The 25,757-nt window shown below is 42.3% G+C and overlaps 1 protein-coding gene across 4 annotated transcripts; it reads right to left on the reverse strand.

The window, feature by feature from the left end:
- Positions 1–332: 332 nt before the first annotated feature.
- Positions 333–25,757, reverse strand: pax3b (paired box 3b). Of its 4 annotated transcripts, none has more exons than XM_044355195.1 (9): positions 25,303–25,757; positions 24,465–24,700; positions 24,219–24,276; positions 23,563–23,706; positions 9,628–9,827; positions 8,453–8,618; positions 7,456–7,670; positions 4,022–4,301; positions 333–935 (listed from the first exon to the last, which is right to left on the reverse strand). In XM_044355195.1, exons 1-9 carry the CDS (start codon positions 25,385–25,387, stop codon positions 901–903), a joined length of 1,419 nt encoding a protein of 472 aa, XP_044211130.1. In that variant the 5' UTR covers positions 25,388–25,757; the 3' UTR covers positions 333–900. The 4 variants fall into 4 exon arrangements, with proteins under 4 accessions (XP_044211130.1, XP_044211131.1, XP_044211128.1 ...); XM_044355196.1 differs by having other exon boundaries at positions 4,017–4,301; XM_044355193.1 differs by having other exon boundaries at positions 24,147–24,276.

The following is a 25,757-nucleotide window of genomic DNA, read 5'->3' on the forward strand; positions in this document are numbered from 1 at the left end:
TTGCCTATCCCCTCCCCTTTAAAGATACTTCTCCGCCACCGCCCTCTTCTACTGCTCTCTCATCTGTCACTTTCCCTAAAGTCACCCCCTGACCTCCACCAAGTCCTCTCTAAAACTACAAAAGGCAGGGATCCCTGCCTCACCGTCCAAAACATCAATGAGACGGAGGGAGTAGGACAGAAAGGCGAGCAGAGACAGAGGGGGAGGAGGTTTGAATGAACTTTCTCTGCTGAACAGCTGTGGTGTACATTAGAGTTTCTGGTACAATAAAACCCACAGATTCATTCACTTACGTTTGTTTTCTTTGCGTCTGGAATTTTTCTCCATGTGTGGGATGCAGAAATCGCAAATAAATGCCATGTCCAAAAAAATCAACAAAGCCCTTTTCTTTTCCCCTTCAGCAGATACAATTTAGGGATTAATTTGGCGATACATGTAATTTCATATGTACTCATGTGGCCCTAAGATATGTAAACACGTTCCTTCAAGCATCAGCTCATAGGCTGGTAGTCTGTGATGATAGATTTGGGTTTGCTGTCATAACAAAGACCCCACAGACAGAGTCCACGGTTGGTGTTTGGTCACTGGATTCGCTCGCGGCCTGTGGAAAGTGAAGATGGTCGGAGCTCCACGTGTGCTGAACCAACTGAATTAAGCGCTGGTATCTCTGCCATTCATCTGCAATACTGATGCAGCAATGTTCACAGTAAATCAACAGTTTTTGGTCTGATATTCCTTCTTGTGGTCCCTTCTTTTATTTGTCCATTTCTCCACCAAGAATGAATAATGAAATGTCCTGCAGTAGAGAATGTCCTGGTAAATGCAAATTTTGGTCCAGATAATGAATGATTTCCACCGCTGTACACACAAATGTCCCTCTGTGAAGTCTGAAGCTTCTGATCAGGTGATTTCAGGCCTCAGATAAGAAAGGGCACCTGTGAAACAAAAGGATGAGACAGTTGTTAAATTATGACCAGTGAAAAGGGATTTTAAAAAACCAAAGTGAAAAGAGGATAAAGGAGATTTATGGTTGCAATAAATTTTGGGCATATGCTTTAGCATGCCATTCCGCAAACATATGGCTATTGTTAGCATAGCATGTGCTAACAGTAGTTTTGGGTGTAAGGTCAGGAGATGTGAGAACAGAAGCATGCGGACGCCCTTAACAAATACAGCCAAAAGGTTTCTCTCTCAGAGGGAAAAATGCAAGATTACAGTGAAAAATACAAACTTATATCCTATTAATGATGTAGGATATATGCAGTATCAAAGTTTTTGAATATACAACGGTTATGTATTCAATTCCCATCCTCCACATCCAGCAAATTTTGATCACACTCCAAAAACAGTCTCTCAGTATTTATTTGGATTTATAGTCATATTTTATTCATTCAGTTAACTGTTTAATTAGATTTTTGGTAAGTTTTTAATTTACAACATGCTGGTTTAAAGTCTTCTGCACACTGCCAACAATAAAATTCTAGTGGGGTAATTCAAAATGTTTATTTATTTATTGGTTAGCCTTAAATTTGTAAAATCAAAAAAGTACTAGTCTAAAAATATAAATCATCCAATAAAATACCCATTATGTATTTTTTTTCTTTTTTTACTGTAGAAAGTAACTCCCTCCAGGTTGCGTGTCCTCTCTGGCTATGACCCTGATCCCGACAAAAATATAACATTGTAATGATTAAAAAAATGCATGTTATGGTCTCTGTCACCGATTGTTGTTACAGCTCTTTGCTCTAAATGGCTCAGGAATTTGTGTGTATTATGTCTCTGGTTTCTGGAAATCTTGAGTAATTAATGAAAGCCACCGTGGCCAAACAGGTAAAGAAAATTCCACAACAGAAAATGCGGAGAGAAAGACTCTACAGTATTGGGAACGCTGATCGACAGGTGACCTCTGCAAAGTGAAGTGCACAAACACGATGTCTGCTTAGCAACAGAGACATTTACCTAAATAAAAACAAACAAGTAATTCATGGATTACCACTGTTATTTCCGTGAGGCTGTCCAGTGAAAGCTACATGTAGTCAAAATGTACCGCAGTATGGATCAATCCACAGTCTCTTACGCTGCACTGGAACCTGGAGCAGCACTGTTCAACACTGCTTCCCCAGCTGACCTCAGTCCTAGCACCTGTTTCTAATAGCCGCCCTGCCAGAGGCTATTAGGATCCGTCCACCCCCAGAAAGGACCTTTCCTCTGCAGCTCCCAAACCCAACCGCACACCGGCTATCCAGTCGCACTGATTAATCACATCAAGATGGACTGCTCCGGCTTGTAACGGTGTGGAGGTGTAGTGTATGTGAGCGCATGTGTTGTCCTGGTGGCTGCCTTTTGTCCCTGTGTGTGTGTACATGCACAGTGCCACATGCTAGAGGTGGTTCATGTGTGTCGCTCTAATTCTTTATTCTGTCCACTTTGAGATATTTCACCGAGATATTTCATTAGACATTTGCTGCTCTCGGATATTAAGTTAGATATTCATTTGATACCTGCCGCCCAGCAGAGTTACATGCAGTCAGACTCATTGGACCGCTGCCACGCTCTTTGAAGGGCCCGGTTGTCTCGAGGTTGCCACAAGGTCAGTGGATGAACCTGATTGGTCAACCCCCTGCGGACCAAAATTGGAAACGGCGGCCGCTGCAATCACGCTGTGACGGAAAACGACGTTGCCTTCCAAAGTTAGATGGAGATTTGTTTGAAGTTGAGTGTAACCCTTTAGCTAACAGTAATGTAAAGTGAAAAGACCCTCTCATGGCTGGACAGGTAGGTATTCTCTGAGGGCAAACAGTCTGAGGAGGGCTATCACACACTACTGCAGCTACACTTTACCCTGATGGGAGCTGACTCTACAATATACCTGACCACAGATCTCAGTATCACACAGATGGAATCATATCTGCACAATTAACCCCAACACTTGAGACTGCATGCTTGGACCCAGAAAAATGTCAGCGGCCTAAACAAGCAGTACTGCGGCTACCTGTCTGTTGTCAGCCCCATGTTCAAGAGCTTGTGAGTAATTTGTGGTTACAGGGTATGACTCGACCACTGGAATACCAGCACGCTTGATGATCATACACTGTATCGCCTGATTTGGTTCAGACATTTTCAATTTGAATTGAGAGAAAAAAAAACAAAACAACAAAAGACCAGTCAGTGTTTTACTCTAGGAAATGGAAAGTTCTTCCAATTTCTGAATCAGATTTTAAAGAAACAAGTGTTGTGTGGTCACAAGTACACACACGCATGCTGCAGTTGACTATACAAGTTACACAAGCATGTCTTTTACAACTACTGTAATGCTTTGCTACATCATTAACATCATTACAGATCATGCTATTCATCGCTGAATCAAGCTGCAACAACAACAGTGTTGTTTTTCAAAAATGGTCAGATGGCAATTACTTGGGGAAAAAAAAGCCCACTTTATCTGTACAGGACACTCACCAGCCTCCCATAATCAATATGTAGTTGAGTTTCATGCTGGGAGCAGGACACCAACTGTTAAAAATCCTGCCTACATTCTTAAAAGCATGTCAATATCCACTAAAGATTAATACAATACAATTGCACTCACACAGTGAGGACAGAGTCACAGTGGTGGCCAAAAGTCAAATATCAGGCTTTGCTTTCAGATGTCTTAAAATATAGAATATGGATGTATTTTGTAGCATCTTTTTAAAAAAAAAAAGTATTTTATAAAAACATAAATTTGTATAGGCTTACTTTAATGTATGCAGATTTTTAAGTTTAGTTTAAACTTAAAAACTCATTATTTTCACTCCTTTTATGCTGGTGTTTGATTATCTGCATTTGTTTTTGCTTACTTCTCTGTAAAGCTCTTGCTAATTGTTCTATGAGAGTGAAAATGTGCAGGCAAAGATAATAACGATAATAATTTTGCATTTCTTTGCATTTCAAACTATGCCATAACAATCACATGCTTACTCTGGGTATTGAGTGTAGTAATGAAAGGAGAGAATAAAAAGATGAAGTCTATTGACCTTACTTTGTCCGTACTGGCCGTACTGGTAGGACGCCACGTGGTCGACTGTGTAGCCCGGTGAGCTGTAGGAGGGGGGACAGTAGGACTGGGAGCTGGGCAGGGAAGGCAGAGCTGACATGGAGGGAACGCTGGTCAGACCCTCCAGACCCTTGATGTGATCCATGCGCTGGCTGCAGCTGGCAGCCATGCCAGCAGGGGGCTCGAGACCGCCCGTCAGAGGGGAGATGGCGTAGTCGCTTTGTGGCTGATGTGGCACGCCACCCGGGTTCAGCAGACCCATCACCTGATTGGAGGAAAGATGGAAACAAAGAGAGGGAACTTAAAGTGTGATGAGTTTTGGGATTGATTTTGTATTCTTATAGGTAGATACAAATGCATAAAACATGGAATGGTTGTTATCGTAAAAATAATACAACTGCAGTGCAGTTACATCCAGAAAAAAGGGGACATATTTGTTACAGAAAGGACCAGAGGGGCAGCGCATCATATGTGGAGAACATGTTTTCAGTTGTCTTTTTAGTTTCTAACAAGGCCCCATAATACTTTGAATATCTCTCACTTTTAGCGTACAAGCAAAGGAGTGTGTGTTATATGTATCAACAAAGACACAGAGACAGACACACACACTCAGACACACTAAGGAAATCCCCCTGTCGCGGACATCAAAAGGCTCCCAGCAAGCCCGTCCCAGACAGAGATAGCACCAGAAAGGAAGAATTAAGTAATTTGTCTCAGATCCACGGCTCCACTTATTCCAAAATTCCTTTTTGACACTGCTCCAAAAACCCATGGCACAAGATAACAACTTATCTCCGAGAGAGATATGCTGACAAAGATAACGCAAAAGAAAGGTCTCTGTGAGCTCAGCTCTGTTCAGCCTCGGAATAGATTTGCAGTTTGAGAAATGCGTTAGCTCTTGACCTGGTCTTTATTAGCGACCAGATAATCGAATTTGGGGGAATATTCCTTGGCCAGCAAAGGACGGAAAAGAGCCGCAGGGCGAAGTGTTTCAACTGGTTTCAAAACAGACCCGATACCACCAACCCCCTCGTACGCTCGCTGAATTTACCTGTCCATCATCAAAGTGCTCGGTAACCCGTTAATAAGGAATTGAGGCTGGCTTTATCACTTATGAAAGTAACTCTAACTGAACCTGCTACCTTTAAATGTATCATATCCCACCTCCCTCTCAACAGAGCAAAGGCCTCAAGGCTCCTCCAGTTGTCCTAATAAGAAGCAGGTATGCTGCTCTTTGGGTCCTCTTGGCCCTCTAAGTGACATATTATTCTACATCCACACACACACATGGTCCTACTTAAATCATTTCCCAAGTAGGGGAGGTGAATGGAGGAGTCCATGTTGATTTGGAGAGGGGAGTTGTGTTTCCTCTCATGCCCGGTAACATTTTCCTAAAAAATTAACCTGCGTTTTGAAGGTTTGGTTGAAAAAGAAAGAGAGCGGGGATACACTGCTGGCGAAACAATCCGCGGGAAGCAGGGACACACCGCTTCTGAAACTGTTAGATTCTAGTCTGCTAACTTTCATGCTTTTTTTTCTATCTTTTACCTATCTCTACCCATCATCCCCCTCTCTCTCTCTCCTGAGCCTCTCCCTGCCTCGTGAGATGGCTGCTGGCTGGCCCATCCAGGGTGTTTCATATTGGAGTGCTGCCCTTGCCAGCGGCCTAAATCAGGAGCGTCCAGGAGTTAGCGGAGAAGAATGTCGGGATGGGGGAAAACATCTGAGACGGGACATTCCTTCCCCGCCGTATGAACTATATACAAATAAATTAGAACCTTTGCTTTCTCGCAGAGGAATGTTGAAGCAAACATTTTAAGAATGCAATCACAAGAAGCTTCCCTCGAGGCTATAGTATAACGTCAAGTGTGTAGCAGTGTTTATGCACATACACATGACCTTGATGATGCCGTGTTTAGCTGTCTGTATGCACAATATTATTAATGCATGCAGCAGCGTAGCTCTGTGTTTGACAGCATGTATGAGAGTCTGCAAATAGTATTTTCAGAGGAAGGGATCAGCTAACAACACACTCTTACTGCCAAATACCCGTGCAATGTAACATCCAAAAGTAAAAAAAAGTACTATGAACTTATCTGTGAATAAAATGACTTCAGTTCCCTATACTCCTGCTGTATTTGAAATGATAAAAAAAATGCAGTAATCAATCTTTCAATCTAAACAGAAGGTTGAAAAGTTGACTTAGCCATGCTGCTCAACCATGTCATGTAATATTTGTGTAAAAGATGTTGCAAAATCCTTAACTGATCCTCAAAATGTCATGGAGTTGATCAATTATCTACAGTGTGTGTGTGTGCGTGTGTCACTGTAATTATGTGAACCTGTGAGCATGTGTGTGTCTCCTCCTCAGCCCCATCTTCACACTGCTGCGGACTGTTCTCTGAGGAGTAAGGCTGCACCAGGCTGAAATCTCATTTTCTGCCTGTTAGGGTCTCTAACTCCTCTGTCTCCTCTGTCGTACCCTCTGTGTAGGTGCACAGACCTTGGGACTTCATGCCTGGATAATTGTCTGTAATTGTCTTTTCACTTCTCATTTGTCACACACTCAATTGTCCTCTGTCCTTCTGGAGTCATCTCACTTTTTCTTCTCCAGCAGTGAGCGAACTATCCTCTAGTCCTGCCAACAAGTGTGTGATTGTGGTGCGTGCAGTTTATGGTGCAGAGAAGGTGAGTCACTGAATCAGCGAGCAGTAAGGTTGTGCATTTATATACTCCACACCTGGGTGAAATATTACTTGAATAGGATAAAAAACAAAGGCGTGTTTGACTTTTTTAAGCTCATGATTTCTTGTGTGAAGCTGTGTGTCTGACAGGATAAATCATGATTATATCAGCCGGGTTCAACTCTTTGAAATCATGTTCAAATCTAATTCTGCCCAGCTCCAGTGTGGCTGTGCACGTCATGGGTATTATCCATGCAAGTAAAACTATTTTAGTCTCCAGAAATGTGTTCTGTTTCAAACACACAAGTCTTTCTCCTGTCAAATCAGCACACAGCAAAAAGCACTAAGTTAAATCTTCTGACTCTTATTAAGTTTGTATCTTGCTTAAAACAAATTAATCAAATATCAGTTTTCAGATAAAACTGATTTGTTTGAGAATTTAAAATATTCTGGATGAATCAACATTTTTTATCAAATCAAATCACGTGATTGAAACAGATTTTCTTGTAACAGATGAAACCGTGATGAATGAATGAAGTGTCTCACTAATAGATTTGTTTCGCTCCCTTTATGTAAAAAAGATCTTTAAGTTAAATATTTTACTAAACGTCTTATTATATATCTTGTTTTTCACACAGTCTGCTGCTGTAGTGACATATGCGTATATGATATATTCATCCCCATTTGATGGTTGACTTTGAGCTTAAATACACAAATTTTAAGCTATATCCTCACCTGTGGGGAGAGTCCGTTTCCTATGGCGGGGTTCATGGGATTGGCCGGTCCACCGGGGCTCACAAAGCTGTCTGAGTATCCTGAGAAGGAGTGGCGTCCAGAGGCGAGGCAGTAGGCCGACCCTCCGTCTCCCTGTCCTCCACCACTGGTGGCCTGGTGGCCCGAGGAGGGAGGGAGAGGCTGGGGCCGGTGCACCGTGCTGGGGGGCTCTGAGACTACCAAAGGCATGACAGAGAAAGTTAAGATTTAAGATTCTTAGTCAAAAGTTGCAAAACGTAACTGCAAAGTGTTTACTATTGGCATCATTGAAAGTGCAATTAAAAACAAAACAACATAGCAGAGGTGATTCATTTAAGTAGAAGTAAAACTGCTGGAGTGAGTATAAACTAGATTTTTTTTATGTCAAATGTTCAAAATGTATAGAAATTAAATATATTTTAATACAAAAATGAATAATAGGCTAGGCTATTTTAGTTAAATAAACAAATCCAAAATTCTGTTGTTTGAACAAATTAAGAATGGTTAGAAATAAAAAAGATATACTTCTGTCCAAAGATATGTAGGTCAATATACAATTATTTATTTCACAAAGACCTTCAGAACATGCAAATCAAAAAAATGCTTATTATTTACGGCAAGGACATTAACTTAGATCTTCCCTCCATGACCTGCACACTCATACTATTTTAACATGGTTAACAGAGACTAAAGCATCAAACTACAAACTGACAGTCATCATCAAAAATTCTGTAACGCCAATTTTAGTGATTCAATTTTTTAACCTCACATTAATGGTTGCATGTCTCCACAAATTGTTTCAACCACGAATGGGTTTTGGTATATTTTTGAAAACCAACTAGATAAAATGAAAAATGCTTTGTCATTAGAACAAAGCTTTCTTTCATTTCCCATTGAAAGCCTAAAGGGTAATTAACCATTAATCATTAATTCTAAGCACTGAACCATCAACCACTGGTTTAATTATATGAGTTCCTACCTTGTGCTATTGATGAGGGGGGGTAGGCGCTGTCAGAGAGCTGGTAGGGTGGGATGCTGGACATGGCTGAGGGTGGGAAACCCCCTGGGATCAGGTGATTAAATGCCATCAGTTGATTGGCTCCTGCTTGCTTCCTCCACCTTGCCCGCCTGTTGCTGAACCATACCTATAGAAGAAGGCAATGATGTATATGTGCTATATGTGCATGACATGTGCACGTCATGCAAATCTCTCACAGTCCATCTATTATACTAGCAGCCTTTTTAGAGTTAAACACTCTTTATTAAGTAAACTGTAGCTATTAATAGCAACTAAGAAATTACATTTCACACAGTCGGATTGGCTGAAAAATTACTTTTCTCACAGTTCTATCAGAGTTTGAAAATGAAAAGGAAGGTGAGAGACAATATGAGAGAAAGATGTGTGCGTGCATGTGCGCGTGTGTGTGTGTGTGTACCTGCATGTGTGTGTATGTGTGTGTGTGTGTGTGTGCATGTGTGTGCATGCGTGTGTGTGATGTGTGTGTCATGGTTGGGGTTTGTGAGTGAGTCCATATGGACAGAGCTCATGCTGGGTTTGCTTACACTTCCCATATGGAGCCTGTGGAGGAGAATTTACTGGAGTCCAGATCAGAAATAGGAAAGTCTGGATTGGGCCCCTGGGAGCAGAGGATGAGAGATGTCCGTGTGTGCGTGTGTGTGTGTGTGTGTGTGTGTGTGTGTGTATGTGTGTTCATGCTGTTGTACGGAGCAAACAGCAACCAGCAGGCTGCCTTTAAATGGTAAGACAGTGTGTAAAGGCACAATATTTACATCTTAAAGTGTGTGTGTGTTTGTGTGTGTGTGTGTGTGGGGGGGGGGGGGGGTTCTCACAGTAAGGACAGGTCATCAATGGTGTGTTGGTGTGTTAAATCAGGTCGGGGCAAATATGTAGAGCAGAGTATTGCTGCCATCTTGTAAACATTTTGATGTTTTGTCTTCTGTTAAAGGATGTCATGGTTATGTGGTAAAATTTACAACCCTTAGGCCTATAAAAACTTTTCAAATATCCATCATATGAATTTCCTGTATTTAACAAGCTGAACTCCGTTTTTATCTCTCTTCAGTTCCTGAAAAGCTGACATTCTGTAGATACTGACACTGGCGTATATACTGTATGCATGTGCCCTCTCGTACCTGCACCCTGGCCTCGGTGAGTTTGGCCCTCTGGGCGAGCTCCTCCCTGGTGTAGATGTCAGGGTAGTGGGTTCTCTCGAAGGCCCTCTCCAGCTCTTCCAGCTGCTCTGCTGTGAAGGTGGTCCGACTGCGCCGCTGTTTCCTTTTCAGCGGCAGATCAGGCTCCGACTCCACATCCGAACCCTCGTCTGAGTGACTCGCTGTTCAAAGAAGAAGAGAGAAAAAGAAGAAAACTGTCAGGATCACTAATATGGGATGTTTAATCACTTGATATGATGAAACTTTCTTCCTGATCACCCTACATACACACATTCACACACACACACACACACACACACACACACACACACACACACACACAGTTTTATTCAGCAGTTTATATCTTCAGCAGTTTAAGGTGACCATTTTTGTGATTGGTGGTAGCTGTGTCATCAACTTAAACCACATATAGAGAACTGCTTTTTTTTCCTTTTCTTAACACACTCCCACACACAAACACACCATCAGGCGATGGTCTTCCTCCCGGTCTTGTGGCCAAACAGACCTCCATTCAGAAGGAATATTCCAAGCCGAATAATCCCACTGGACAAGATTCCCAGGGCACCACAGGGGGACTGGTGGACTAAAAGCCACACAAAAGGCTAATTTGGATCCAGGGGCCATTCTTTATGCATGTGTGTGTGTGTGTGTGTGTGTGTGTGTGTGTGTGTGTGTGTGTGTGTGTGTGAGTGTGTGTGTGTGTGTGTGTGTGTGTGCCCAAGCGCCCAGTTAGCTGGATGAAGAACAAACTGTCTGTTCAGTCACGTGAATGCTGGTCTACTTATCTAAAAGAACTTTCTTTTTCTCTCTATCTCTTCACAAGTTCAAGTATGAACTCAAAGTTTAGACCGTTTCTGTGGCAGTGATGCAGGTGATAATCAGATATCATAGTGTGATCAAGTCTCAAGTCGGTATCAAGTCTTCAGACACATTTTAGTTTCAGTCCACAGTCTAAAACGAGAACACCAAGTTCAGTCTTACATCAATTTTAAGTGTAAAACCATGTCATAAAAAATAAGTTAGTACTAATTTAATAGCTGAACTAAAACAAACATCTAGCTGTTGAAGACAAGTCTTATCTTCATATATGAAGTCAAGTTTTGATGTTGCTGCTTCTGCTCCTTCCCCTCATGACACATGCAAAAGGTTAATTAAAACATCATTCAAACTTCACCGTCATTGATATGGAATGTGGGGCTGCAATTAATGATTATTTTAATCATTGATTATTTATTATATCTAATGAGTCATCATTACAACTTTAGAAAATTGTGGAAAATGGGCCCCAGGTAATGTTTTCAAATTGTTTATTTTTGTCAGTCCAATACCCAAATTTATAATGATATTGACTCATAATGACTCACCTTTTCAGCATCAAATGACTAAATATCCTAAATACAAGAAATACATAACATGTGACTATTTTTGACTCATCGAATGTGATCTTCAGCCTGACTGAGCTGCAGCGATATTATCGCTCCTGACAGCTTTTGTGTGTCTACTTTTCATCTCTGTCTCAGATCAGTATTAATACTATTGTGAACTATGTTCTATAAGCCAGCAGCTTGGTTTTTAACTCAGCAACTTCAAACAATCCATTGGCTCCCTTCTAAGTTCACCAAGGCCAAAGCGCCCACTTTTTGTGTTACACTTAATTAATTCCCCCTCAGCACAGGGGAAGTTTTGTGTGCAACACTGTATTAGTTCCCCCTCAGAAGCAACAATAAAATACAAGAGAATCCAAATAGCTCAGGGCCCCTCATGTGAAACTGATCCTCTCTCCCCCTTCGGCGATTTTCTCCTCGCAACACCAATAGCAGTGGGAGTCAACTTAACATGCATTAGGAGCAAATTGGTAAAGAAACATTCAAGCATGAGGGAGGCAATAAGTAAAATATTTTCAAAGGGGGAGCGAGAGAAATGGAGACATTGCCTTAGGCCTCTGCTGAATATCTTGCAGTTTTGCACACATAGATTGCTAGCTCTTTATCAACCTACTTGTTCAGCATTTTATCACTTATGGCACACTAATATACTAATATACAATATACTACCATACTAATGAACAGGATGTTCACCTTCTTAGACTGATGCGTAGAAAAGAAGAGGAAATTCAAAATGACCACTGTGCGGGCAAAATTTCACTGTTTTGGAATTTTTTACAACTAGTTCTTCGTCACGGTAACAAAAGCTTTCCAGTTAGCAGGTTGCTGCCAACCAAACAAACACACCGACATTTTATATGGCTGGTGTGGTTCTATGGTTTGTGTTTTAGGTGGTGGGGAAGGAATTTGGGGTGTGGAGTGTGGGGCTTTGGAGTTTTGGACAGGATGGCTGAAAAACAAGAGATGAGGCCTTTTGTAGCCTCCCCCTCCAGTTCCTGGAGGAGGGCCGCTAGGAATGCTTTTTCGCTTCCCCCGACTTTAGCAGCATGCACGTTCCTCAGCATTTCACAGGGATTTGGGCCCTGGGAAAGCTGAGGCGGCCGGGAAAATCCTTAATCACTTTGGAATTACCTATCGGTTATGACTGCTACCGGGGTTTTGAGAACTTTTCAAAAGAAGCGACAGAGTGGCACCTCTAAAGTCTCAAGATTGTAGTCCTGATACTATCCTGAATCAGATCCGTTATAGAGGACTCATTTGTTTCACTCGCTTCGTTGGATAGCTACATCACTTGATGTTAAGATACAACAAGATAAGACGATGGGAAAAAATGATAATGGTGTCTGTGGGGAAGCACCGTCACTGCAACATAATGATACTAAGAGAGAAAATGCATTGCGCCGAACAAATTACAGCTGACAAATAAAACATATTTTTGCTTAGGTGGTAAAAAAAATGGCTTCCTGCATGTTTTAAAAAGTTGTGAGACAACTCCAGACTTGCACATTTTCAATTCAAACTATAGCAAACTCATAATTTGCCCAACAAACTCACTTTTTGCACTTCTTCAGCACGCTACCCTCCTTAAACAAGCACCACCTACTCCTCCCTCTTCTCTCTCTCTTTCTCCCTCCTTCTCACCCCCTCTCTCTCTCTCTCGCAGCCTCTCTTTGTCTCCCTTCTCCCCATCTTTCTCTTTTCCACCCATATTTCTCTCTCTGACTCTCGGGCTCTTTGTTGCTGCAGAGAGCTGAGGTCTTTGCCGGCGATTTCCACGCTCCATCTGTGGAATCCGTCATGGCTCCCTCGGCCCTTCACAGTAGAGGGCTGTCACCTGCCCCACGGGGGAGCTGGAGGAGGAGGGGGGGGGGGTGGGCCTGGGGGGGGGGCATAAAGAGGCTCCGCAGAGGGCTAGTGGGGAGGTGGGGGAGATGGGGGCACAGCCAGGGGCATTCTACTCCTTCCCCCCTACAAAAAAACCCTTCCTCCAGAGGGAACTGTAAGAGCACCTGAGGGGGTGAGAAGGGCAGTGGAGAGGGGCAACGGGGGCTGTTGTTGCCGATGTAAATGTACCCGTGGGGATAGTCTTTCTGGGCATCTGTGTTGGTTTTTGTTGTTGTTTTTGTTGTTGGTAGAAGCATAGTACATCCATGATTTGTGCATGGACACTAGTTGAGGAGAAAGGAAGTACGTCCCTCCCAATGAGTTCCCCCGTCTTCTCTCTTTACCTCCTCTAAAAGATTCAAATCCCCTCAGTCTCTATGCTTAGTTCATCTTTTATTTCTTTTCAGCTCATGTACAGCCATATGAAATAAACTATACCAATCATTCTTAAAATAATATTCTCAAAAAGTAAGTGAGAAACCAAACATTAAATGAGTGTGCCTGGTCTAGCAAAATATAGCAATTTTATTGAAAATGTTAAAAAAAAAAAAAACAGATAAAAATCCCTGTGCACCTCATAGCTTATTTTTTGTATTTTTTAAATGATGTTCCCATCAGAAAGAGGGTATTTCTTACTGTGCTGTGGTGTCTTGCAATTGAAAACAACTTTTGGGCGCGTGTGGACATATAATCTGTGTGAAAATCAATTAAAACTGATCTCATGCTTTTATAAAATGTGGCTAATCCAGCAAAAAAAAATAAAAAAAATAAAAGACTAAAAGTGATGAGCCTTCTGCGTAAGACACGTTGCATATAAGCTCCCTACAAGTGAGTGCCTCTCATGGTTGCTCTCTATTAAATGCAGTTACTTTTGCTGTTGGGTCCCAGTTTTTCCGACATCCTAAATTTCTTTCACCAGATAAGAAATTATACATTTTCACAACTGCTGAAATTTGTAATAAAAACATAACGTAAAATACTTGCTGTATTTGTTTCTGTGTTAGAGGACACTGCAGTTTGGTTTGCAGTAAAACAAGAACTTAAAGAGCACAAGCTTGTTCTCTTTAATTACATCTCTGAACTTTGTTCTCCTTATTTTATGTTTTCAACTTTTTTCAGTGATTTAAAGTTAATTCCATTGCACTCATGTCCACTCAAAGCATCAACCACATTCCAGGTCTAAAATATAATGTCATGTAAATTAAAGTGGCAGGTGATGAAGATTCATGGGGTGACACATGGGCCAGAGAGAGAGAGAGTTTTGGTTGGTAAAGTTGTGCCAAGACAGAGGGCAGCCACCCAATCACCCCTGAAGCTCGCTACTCCCCGCAGCTTGGCTCAGTAGCTCACCCATACACACACACACACACACACACAGAGAGAGAGAGAGAGAGAGAGAGAGAAAGCCTGCAGTACTCCAAGCACATGACCTTCCACATGCATGTACACAGCGCTGGGCTTCCCCTGATCCTACATGCATTTTAAGGCTACATTAATCGAGCTTGTCAGCCCTGAGGCGTCCCTACTTTGGCGTCCGTTAACAATAAGAGTGTTCAAGCACAGGCACACAATACTTTCCAACATGATCTTCGTAACAATTAAATATAATGCCAAACCAGCATCAGGTCATATATTACCTCTCTTACCGAGACAAAGAGGAAGAGAGAGGGAAGAGTACATGTGGAGAAGTGGGTGAAACCTTTCCCCTGCTTCCCGGATCTTATCCAACCTTGTAAACCTGTGGTTTCAGAGTGCCCCATTTGCCGTCATCGCCTCGCTATCCTCAAGATCTGATCACATCGATTTGGCACCGTCAAATAGCCTTGGCCAATCAAATTATCCACTCTAACCCTCATATCGCTCCCTGCCTGTATACATATGCTATATCTTAAAATGCTGTATTTATAGCCCCTGTAAACACTTGACTTCTCTCTGTATACTTTTGCTCTACCTCAGCTTAAAGGAGTGGGGGGGTTGCAGACGTGGTACTGGCTCTTGTCGGTTCATCGAAATATGAGAAAATATGAGCCTTAAAAGGGTAAAATTATCTGAGCGGAGAAGGCCTGGAAAAGCAGCCTCGGCAAGATCGCCCGGGAGCCGAGGAGCATTAAGCCGCAAAATAAGAGAGAAGCAGTTGGAGGGGGTGGGTGGAAGGGGTTAGAGGAGAAAAGAAAGCTGTTTAATTTAACCAAACTGAAGCCCTGAGATGCACACAGTGCATGGGACTCCAAGCCAAAACAACCTCTCCTGAGCCAAGAAACCCCAAAATGGCTCCCGCCACGCAACGCCATCCTAGAGAGGAGAAAAACAAGGAGGAGAAGGAGGAGGAGAATAGAGGATTTAGCTGAAACAGACTGTTGGAAAGACTTCGGCATTCAGCTGATTTTTTTTTAAGGGGGGGGGGGGGGCAGTCGAATGGGGACACAAAGGCTTAAATATGTCCACCGAGACATGAGACAGTACGCTTTGAGTATGTATGCATGTGTGCGTGAGAGACAGAGAGAGAGGGAGCAAAAGGGGATGTGTCCAACTTGGATTTTGGGACTTGGGGGAATTGACTGACCATATGTGGGCTGTTTGCACCCCTCTTCGCACATCCCAGTAACTCTTCTGGGGCTTTGGTTAATAGTGAGGGTAAATTGAGGCTGTGACACGTTGCCCACCCCCCCTTCTCTCCACCTACTCCTCTCAAAAAACACAAAACAAAAGGCAGAGGAGACAAACGCAGCATTTATTTGGGCGGGCCGACCATGCTGCTCCTATTCAGGAGCTGGGGGACTAAGTGACTGGCCGACTGCATTAAACAGTATATAGAAGTCAAGGCAGGCAGATGCTGGGCCGGATAATGGCTTTACTGACAGCTTATGGACCCATCTGCGACTCTTTCTGGTGGGTTAAGAAAAAGATGGTGTGTGTGTGTGTGTGTGCCAGTGGATTTTTGTATGTGTCAGGGGTGGGGGGGGGGGGGGAGAGGGGGGTGGAGGGTGAACTCACTTGACTTGCTAAGGAGGAGTTTCAATCTTCACAGCTGCCCTGTAAATGAGAGTGTGCCAGAACTGCGTGTGTGTGTGTGTGTGTGTGTGTGTGTGTGAAAATACCAAAAACGAAGTGTGTGGACCTACAAGAGCAAACTGTCATCGATCACAGCCTTGTTACGCTGCAAAAAAAAAAAATGACATGACAGGGGGTTTAAAGGAGGAATCACGGGAGTTGAAGGGGATGTCGGGGGTTATGAGGAAATGGTTACCTGTCATTTGTAGCTAAATGTGTTTCTAACCCTGTTTCCTGTGTAGCGCTGGGGGAGAGTGACCCTCCGCTGCCCTGTGACCCTGCACTTCTTCTCTGTCTTTTAACTCTGAAAATGACTCACAACTCAAGTCAGTGGGGAACATGTAGAGATCCAACAAAGTGAGCTGTGTGCACATTAACTGTCATTCTTAGTTTTCTAGGTGACAAGACGGATGTTTGACAGTTTTCGTCTCTCTCTTCTCCCTGCTGTCGGACTGCCCTCAGTAACTATGGCAGTCATTAATATTGAATGTTAGAGAAAATCATTCTGTACGGCACAAAAGCACAACATAATGTTGGACATGAAGTACTGTCCCCTTTAAATCAACATCATTCTTAAACAGTGTCTGCCTTTTGAAAAGTAAGGGATTGGATCCACTGCAATTTTATATGAATTTCTACCGAAATCTGTAAATATAAGCAGATTTAGTTAGACATGTGGTGGAATACTGTATAATGCTGCATTCATGTGATATATGGGTAAGGGCAGACCTGAGTTTCCTACTTGAAAATACTTCACCCAACTCAACTTTCAGATGGTAAATATCACTAAGGAACTCATGGTTTGGCGGTGCAGACCTATTTGAACAAGGGAATACCTGTAATCATGTTTTACAGAGTGCTGCATTCATTCATTCAAAAAATCCTGAACAAAATGTATTATTTTCATCAGACCCTTCATTAGCTTACACTGTAAAGCTCCGAGATCGATGTGATCGAGTGTCAAAACAAAAGTCTATGATAAAAACCTCGCCTCTATATTACAAAAGATATTCCCACATGACACGGCTACAGCATAAACACACATTTTAAGCCTCTTTCCTGATGCATCACAAAAGCTTCTGAGCTAATTAGTTAACAAATGAAAGTCAGGCTTCATCGCTCAGTTGATTGACAGCCGCCTGTCCCCCATCAGCAGCATAGATGCTGCATTTACTGGCCTCTGGCTGGCCTCTGCAAACTTTGACACTCAGCCCTAACCCCCGCGCAGGCCAATACTCACGCATGCACATACACACACATTAAACGACAGCCACACTCGCAAACACGCAGACAGATGCATGAAAGCCATGCACAGAGGAAAACACACATGCACTCACATTCTTCCTTACTTTCTCAGAAACACACACAAACACACACATGCACATTAAAAAACAACCTCTCTCCCCCTTTCCCCCCCAGCTGTTGTGCCTATAGTGCATACTTGCAGCAGATAAAGAGGGGCCTTATTCTAAGGCAAGCCATTCTACTTGACCTTCGCTGGGCCTTTTCACTCTTTCACTCCCTTCAAACCGTCTTTGGGGCTCGCTCACTCTCAGCTCAATGTGGCTAGTCCATCACGGGTGAAGGCTGGGGCGCTAGAGCGGGTCTTGAAGGGGGAATACCCCAAATACCCCCTGCCCCCCTCCCAGTTCCACACACACACACACACAAGCACATACACACACAAGCACAAGCCCCCCATCCCTCCCAAAAATCAGCCTGACTTCAAAGTTGGTGTGCATTCATTAATTGCCCTTTGAATTGATATCAGAGGGTCACAATAAGAGTGTGAAAGGAAAAAGAGGCTTTAATGAAGCATAGAGCAGCCATTCATTTGCAGATAACTATGTTTTCATGCTTGGATAGTCATCATGCATGGGCTTATTAGAAAAAACTCACGAGAGCGGGAGGAGTGCGGGATGAGGAGAGAGGGACAGAGAGACAGAGAGAGCCCCAGGGTAGAGGAGAGTGATTTGGTGCTCGCCACTTGGCCCTCGTGCCCCCCTTTGCCCTCGTGCCCAGGGACTCACTGAGTGACACATTCATTCTTTCAACGGACAGACAGAGCCCTCTTCACCAGACACTTGGCTCAGGCCAGTAATAGCCAATAGCTATTATAAGATCCACCAAGACCTTATTGGTCCTGTCTTTGTCAGATTTGACGAGACAGAAACAGCATGGCAACATATTCAAGAGAGAAGGGGGGGGGGCTATCATGTTTAATAGCTCATTCTGTGTGCAAAATTTCCAGAATCACCTTCTGCAATTTTTTATTTCTCTGGACTAAAGTCACAGCATAGCAGAATGGTGCTTCATTCAATAAAATGCTGTAAGTGAAAGTGAAAACATATGTGAAGAGTCACTAGCAGATTCTTATCTTGGAAAAAAAATTGGTTTATCAGTGAACACTTCACAGTTCTTACAGTTCCACTGATCTTCAGATAACTGTGAATAGCTGAGGAACAAAATAACGTACGTCAGTCTCAGCTAATGCTTAAAAGCCTCTGCAAACACCATCATCACACACAAAAACACACTGTGCCTTCTGTGCTCTCGGCTCATTCTCTGCCTCCACCTCTGCTCCCTCGCTTCTTCCTATCACTCCCACAATCCCCGCTTTCCGCCTCTCCTCTGCCCTGGCATTGATCCAGTCTGTGCCCACATATTACATTTGCAGCACGCCATCCTTCACCCCGAGTGGCAGAGAAATCCAAGTTCTTCATTCACTCGCATTATTTACACAAACAAAGTCCTGCTCCGTTTCTGTGACAAAGCCAGCTAAATCTTTATGGCTCTTTCATGTATTGTCTGCTCACGGTTCCCTTTTGTCCCCCGGCCATTGGCCTGGGCCCTGGATACAATGAGCCCGGGAGAATGGAGGCAGATTGAAGGAATGCGCCTCAATAAACCTAATTATGACATGATGACTGCGCTCACCATGGTAGGGGTTTTTTCAAAGATCCCGGGTTTATTCAATTAGCCCTTTCCAGGATCCCCTTTCACCAAATAAAGTTATCCCTTTGACTGTTTGCATTGCAGAGTGGAATGTGTGTGTGTATGCATGTGGTTGTGTGTGTATGTGTGTGTGTGTGCGCACACACACACACGGCTGGCCTAAATGGAAATGTATCAGCCCTCAACAAGGCTCCTCTGTATTATCTGGCTAATTTCACCTAACGAAGTATGGACTCTAAAAGATACACTGTGAAAATGTGAAGCAGGAGGAGGAGGAGGGGGGGGGGGGAAGGGAGGCGGGGCCACCGTGACTGTTTTAATCATTAACTTTGTCTCCAGGGTTAATTACTATGACGCTGGGAGTTTGGTGCAGCTCAGCAACAGGCCTGGAGGGTCAACTTTACTGCCAAATACATAATATTTGACAGAGAATGAAGGAAGGGTGGGGATTTCTGAGTATGAATTTATTACTTATTGCTTGGGGATTTAGAGGGAAAATGTGTTTCAAGTTAAATTTATATTAGATATTAGATAATGGTTGATTTGTTACTTAATCATTCAATATTCAATGTGACTGAGAAACAAGCTGTTTTTATATGGCCCACATTTCTAATTGTGTGTGCAGTGCCTCTCTCACAACTGTAAATATTAATGTTCTGAAGCCAGCACTGGAGAGAGCCAACAGGTGATAAAAAAGTAGAACTAAAGAGTTTGGTTAGCATATTATAATATTATTTCCTTATTACAGTAAGCAATCATTGAAAGTCTTTGTTGTGTGTTTTAAATGTTAGTTTTATCCTGAAAAAACATGAGTGTGTAATTTTCACCACATCTTTGGCCTTATGTCTGATATGGTGTTATTTCTCTGATAGGATGTATTAATTTGACATAGCTTGTGTTGAGTGTGTAGTGACCAACTTTACAAATGAAAAATATTTCATTTGGACTCAGCTACTAATCTGATGAATAGTTGCCGCGATATTTATAACCATGACATTTTGAAACTGTAACAAGATATATGAATAATCAACCCGCAAAAAGGTAAATAAAGGACATAATTAGAAACGTTATGGAAGTGGACTGACTTTTCTTTGTTTGGGCCCTGCGTTACGGAGGATGGAGCCCCGATATTAAACGAGCTGTGCGCCGCAGGCTGAGAGAAACAGAGAAAGAGTAGGAAACAGAGGGAGAGGGGCGGTGTTGCTCTCCAGATGAAAGTGAGATGAAATAAAAGAGTCGATTTAATCTGCTTGAAGAGATTTGGGGAGCAAGTGGAGGAGGAGGAGGAGGAGGAGGAGGGTGAGTTTTTCGGAGTTGTGCGCAGCACAGGACGGGTGGCCGGGGCCCCCATTGTGAAGCGGCGCTCCGGGCCAGACCGGGGCTCTCCGGGGAGAACATTGGTCCCCATTCACCAAAAACACTCTTTAATACACTCCCTCCGTCATTAAATGTGACATAGCACAATATCGACATCATTTAGAAGACATTATTAATGTTCGAAAGGGGCAAGGCCGGGACTCATCAAAGAATCAATAATAGATCATGAGTTACAGACTGGAGACGTCTGAGTATGAATACCGTCACCCTTCAAGACGAGAAGGCCACTTTGTCTTGTTGACCAATTAACGTCTGAATATTATGACAAACTCAGCAATTATCCAGCATTCATCAGAATGAAACGGGTAATGTTGCTTTTTCTTTTTTTACAGCGCTGGAATTACAAATGCAGCAGGACAGGAAGAAATGTATCCAGTTTACTGACCATAAAAAGTGTATGCATTCACATCTTATAATGACCCAGCACAGAATCTAAATTAGAGCTCGTGTTGGGTGAAATGTTTCTTACCGACTAGTCAATTTGGGACTTTTTACTTTCTCTTCCTCTCAAATATGTGTTCGCGCGCCCGGGAGGCATGCGCCATTATCAACATTTCCTAATTGCGAGTCATCCCACATTTCGATAGCCTACTTTTGAAAATGGCACATTTTAAATCGAGTGTGTTGAATGCGTACTTGTGCGCGTGCTTGCGTACCACAGCGTGTGCGCTAGTTTGGGGGGCGAGCACGCATCTTTTGGGCTGTACGTGAGTGGATTTCAGAAGCCTCAATTGTCATTCTGAATGGCAGTCGGCTTCTTTAGACGACCCCAAAAGGAAACATTTTGTAGGTGAAAACGGCCATTTTCTCTCGGTGAACGGGCCTCTAAACCGTGCCGGAGCGCTCCCTGAATAATTCATCCTTCATTGCGGCCTCAAAATGTGTTTTGTCGGGCTTTTTTTCTATGGAGAAGCTCTCCTCTCCCCTTCTTTCTCTCTGACTGAATTATAAACAGGTCGCCTTCTTCTTTAGCGGCGGCCAAAGCTGTTTCCAAGCTGGCCTTTTGTCCGCGCGCAGCCCAAGCGTGAGCCCCAAATAGACTCTCGCGCCTTTGTCTCCCAAGTTCATCCTTGAGCGTCCAGTTGTGCGCGCGAGGCGTGTCTTTGTGAGGAGATGGAAACCGTTGAACAAATGTTTGATCAACTCATCTGGGGGACATTTTGTCTCCTCAGACTAGAGTCCTTTATCTCTCCTCCCCTATTTTACCGACGCAAAGACGAAAAAAGTGCTTACAGGGAAATGGTGGGCTAAATGTTGACATTTCGCTGCTGAAATGACTTTTCAAAGTGGAAAGAGAAGGGGTGGAAACTGTGGAGGACATGTTTGAACAACTTGGGGTGACATTCAGTCTCTCGTGCCAAAAGTAGATGGATAGCCTTAACCTATAGCTAATTAAATAATTAGCTTAGCTCATGCGTAAGTGTTGAAATATGAAATATGTAGCTAGTCTATAAACAATATCATCGCCAGCTCGAAAGTTAGACTGAGGTTAAATTGTCCCAGAAATCATTACTTCCACTGTTTCCCCCTGGAATTAGCCACCCTGTGCACCGTTTCAAGCAAGTGCATTTAACTTTGGGGTGGGTGAAAAAATATTTCATCGAGGAAAACGATGACATTACACATAACATGTTAGTAGCGCAGTTTAGTTTCGTCTAGAGGAGAGGATACATGTGTCCATTATGGAGGTTGTATAATCATTTGGAAATAATCACAAACTAATTGACAAATTGCTACGTTAATGACGTAGTTAAAAAATAAAGAAAATAAAAAAGTAATGTAGATCTAATGATATTCAAAACAGGCTAGTAGGCCTGGTGTAGTTATAAAGTAATTAGCCCCAAACCACTTTCAAATCCCTAATTAAGCTACTGCCTGTGAGACGAAATTAAGAAAAATGTCATGTCTTGGCCAGGCCTGCATCACTTTATAGAGTTTTACATGACAGGGTTTTCATAAAAAGTGTAGGCATGGGCCTAAACTGCAGAATGCACAACTTTAAAATAGTCGTCGTTCAATTTGTTCAATAGCAAGAAAGAAAAAAAAAAACAAGTTTCGATTAAATGAGAGAAGTTCACTTTTTTTTCTCCGAGTGAAAAACTTAGTCTGGCCTGTTTATCTACTAGAAAAGTCCTGAAAATGACAGAAATGCTTTGAAAACAAGCTTATTTATCTTAGTCGTTTAATTACTTTCACTCATTTACGAAAAATATGATCTTAGGCCTGGATGACTTATACAGGTGGTCACTTTTTACAGTGGACGCAAAAGTTTGAAAGACTAATACAAACGGATTTGTTACACAAAATAATGACCAAACTATAAACAAATAACCTACCAACACACAGGGCCAAGACATTATTAGACTATATTTCATAATTTATGAAGGCATCAGGCATTATATAATTTATTATATAATCCACAAGAATGCAACAAACATGCAATTCTTAAAGATGTGTAAGATGCAGACCCATTGTAACATGACTATTCAACCAATCCGCTTTTAAGACACCGCTGAGCACACACACACACACACACACACACACATACACCCTCTCTCTCTCTCTCTCTCTCTCTCTCTCTCTCTCTCTCACACACACACACACACACACACACACACACACTGAAACGCACACTCTCCCTCCTTTCCCGCACAGAGCTATCACCTGCTGTTTGATTTACGGTATGGCCTCATGGGAAAAGCATTAGCAGGAGAGATATGGTCGATAAAGAATTCCTAACAAAGGACGACACACACTCTCCACCCCCATCCAACAACTTTACAGCATGCTAAAATTTCACATAGCAGCTAGTTATACGACGAAATAAAACCATTCTTCTTTACACCCAGCTCAAAGGCAATCAACAGGTAGCAGGTGTGGAGCCTGATGTTTCTCCAGATCCCTTGGGTATTTTTTTGTTTTATTTTTTGATTTATTTTTTTTTTTTTTTAGAGGTTTCTCTGCAAAATTGAATTAAATGTCTCTATAATTTAATTTAGTGGAAATTATCCCAATTAGAGAATATAGACTATAAAGTTTTCAACCTCACCACTAATATTTCCCCAAGTACAGCTTAAATCAACATGTATCATTTATACAAACAGAGTCCCTGACAACATCTGATCTAACAGGACTCCACTGCTAATATGTGTGTCCGCTGATATGACAAAGATAACCCCAGCGACAGTTAACAGCCAACTCTTCACTTCCACATCAGCAACAATAAGTAGAAGAGTTCACTCACATCTGTCTCCTAAGATGCCTTCAATGCTGTGTTTGGCCCTGCGCTCGTTGTCCTCCAACTCTTTCTTCTCGATTTCATCCTCATCCTCCTCTTCATCGCCTTTCCCCCCGAACTTACTCCGCATGATGCGACTGATGGAGCTCACTGCAAAAGTTTGTTCACAAAGTAGAAATTATTTACAATTTAAAAATAATAATAATAATTTTATAGAGAGATAGAAACTATTATGGTACAAAATATAGACTAATAATCTGAAATAAATAAGCCTTGAAAAATGTTCTAATTCTCTAAAAATTAAAAAGAAAAAAACAGAGAACACGAAGGGGGGAAAGTTGTTTTCACTTCACTTATTTTTTGTGTTTTATTGTTTATTTAGAATAAAACATTGTCATCTATGATAATCTGTTGTAGTCGAGGTTAAAGTTTATAGAATATTATGGTGAATTATTATTACCATGAATAATAATAATAATAATAATAATAATAATAATAATAATAATAATAATAATAATAATAATAATAATAATAATAATAATAATGTAATTGTAATACATGTGAAAACTTTCATTTCTGCCCTTTTTTACCTGAAGGAACGTTGTTGCGGTCACATATCCCATCCTTCAGTAATTTATCCCGAATCTCCCAGCTAAACATACCCGGGTTTTCCCGCTTGTATTCTTCTATTCTCTTCTCTACGTCCGGCGTCGTTCCCTGCTTCAAAGGTCAAAAGAGTCGCAGTGTTTATTTACTTTGTTGTGGCCCTTGGGACACAATGCATTGCCTATTATGACTTCAAAAATCAACAGGTAAGATTTGGTATCTTCTAGCATGCATGAGTGTAAACTTTTGTATAAAAAAGTTTTATAAATCTTTTTATCCCTGCAGGAGCTTTTGGTCCCTACCTTGGGTTTGCTGCCACCGATGGCCCCGGGTCTGATGGAACCCGTCTCCTGGTACCGGCACAGGATTTTGGACACGCAGCCGTGTGAGACCCGGAGCTGTCGAGAGATGACGCACGGCCTGATGCCGTGGTGGGCCATCTCCACGATCTTATGTCGGATGTGGTTGGGCAAAGGTCTGCCATTTATGAAAACTCCTCCGAGCTGGTTCACTCGGCCTTGACCCAACGGAGTAGACACTACATTTAATCAAAATACGAGAAGAACTTGTCACCAAGCAGAGCCTGTGCATGCTGTAAAACTAGACCACGAGGAAAAGTTCAGTTTTAACTGACTCCAAATAAAACTCAATACACCAATGACAAGATATTATAGATAGAAATAAGTTCTCTTTAACCTCTCCAAAATAGCAATATAATATAATAAAATTGTAAGCCACAGCCTACTTTGCAGCTATAAATGTAAACTGAAACAATGGCAATATTTATTAAAATATAAAACAAACATTGAATAAACTATAATTGAATATAGCCTGCAAAAAGTTTGCCAAAAGATGCTAAAGTTATACCAAACACTGTGGGAAGTAAAGAGTAAAATAAGTTACAAAAGTAGCAATAAAAATAATGAATACACGGCAAAATATATTCAGTTCAGCTTCTTAACAAGTGAAATGTCATTTAAGCTTTAAACTCCTACAACTGTGTGGAGAGTGAAGAAGAGGAGGGCAGCCTATTGAAAAGAGAGTGAACAGTGACTTTTGACCGACTTTCACTGAAACACAGATATCTATCTATCAACATCCAGGGCAGTAACCCGTCCGCTTGGCAATGTGATGCTTTACCTTCCAGTGGGAAGCCACTGCGGGGGTAGTTCTGAGCCAGCGTGGGTCGCATCATCCTGGGTATTGACCCCGCCAACGCAGTCATACCTCCACCAGCCCAGTGAGTACAGATACCTCCTCCTAACGGAGAGGCTGCTGCTCCAACACGGAGTTAAGACGTCGTTGAAACCGCTTTGCCGCCGTGAAAAGCTTCCTGGAAGGTTAGGCTCGGTTAGGGTTAGCCGCACCCGGGCTAAAACCAGGCAGTGTCCCGGGACTACCACAGCCCTCTGAGGAGTCAATTCTGACGACAACAAAAGAAGAAAAAGGGGATTGTTGGTTAAAAAATAGTCAGTTTCTCGTTTTCACCACTTTTATCCGCTAGTATTTGGGGGTTTTGGAAATGTAGTTGCCACGGCGGTGTAGCCAGGACGAAAATATTGTTGTTGTTGTTTGTTGACACCGGTTCAAAGTGA

Source organism: Thunnus albacares, chromosome 6, assembly GCF_914725855.1.
Source record: "Thunnus albacares chromosome 6, fThuAlb1.1, whole genome shotgun sequence".
NCBI classification, from domain to species: Eukaryota; Metazoa; Chordata; class Actinopteri; order Scombriformes; family Scombridae; genus Thunnus; species Thunnus albacares.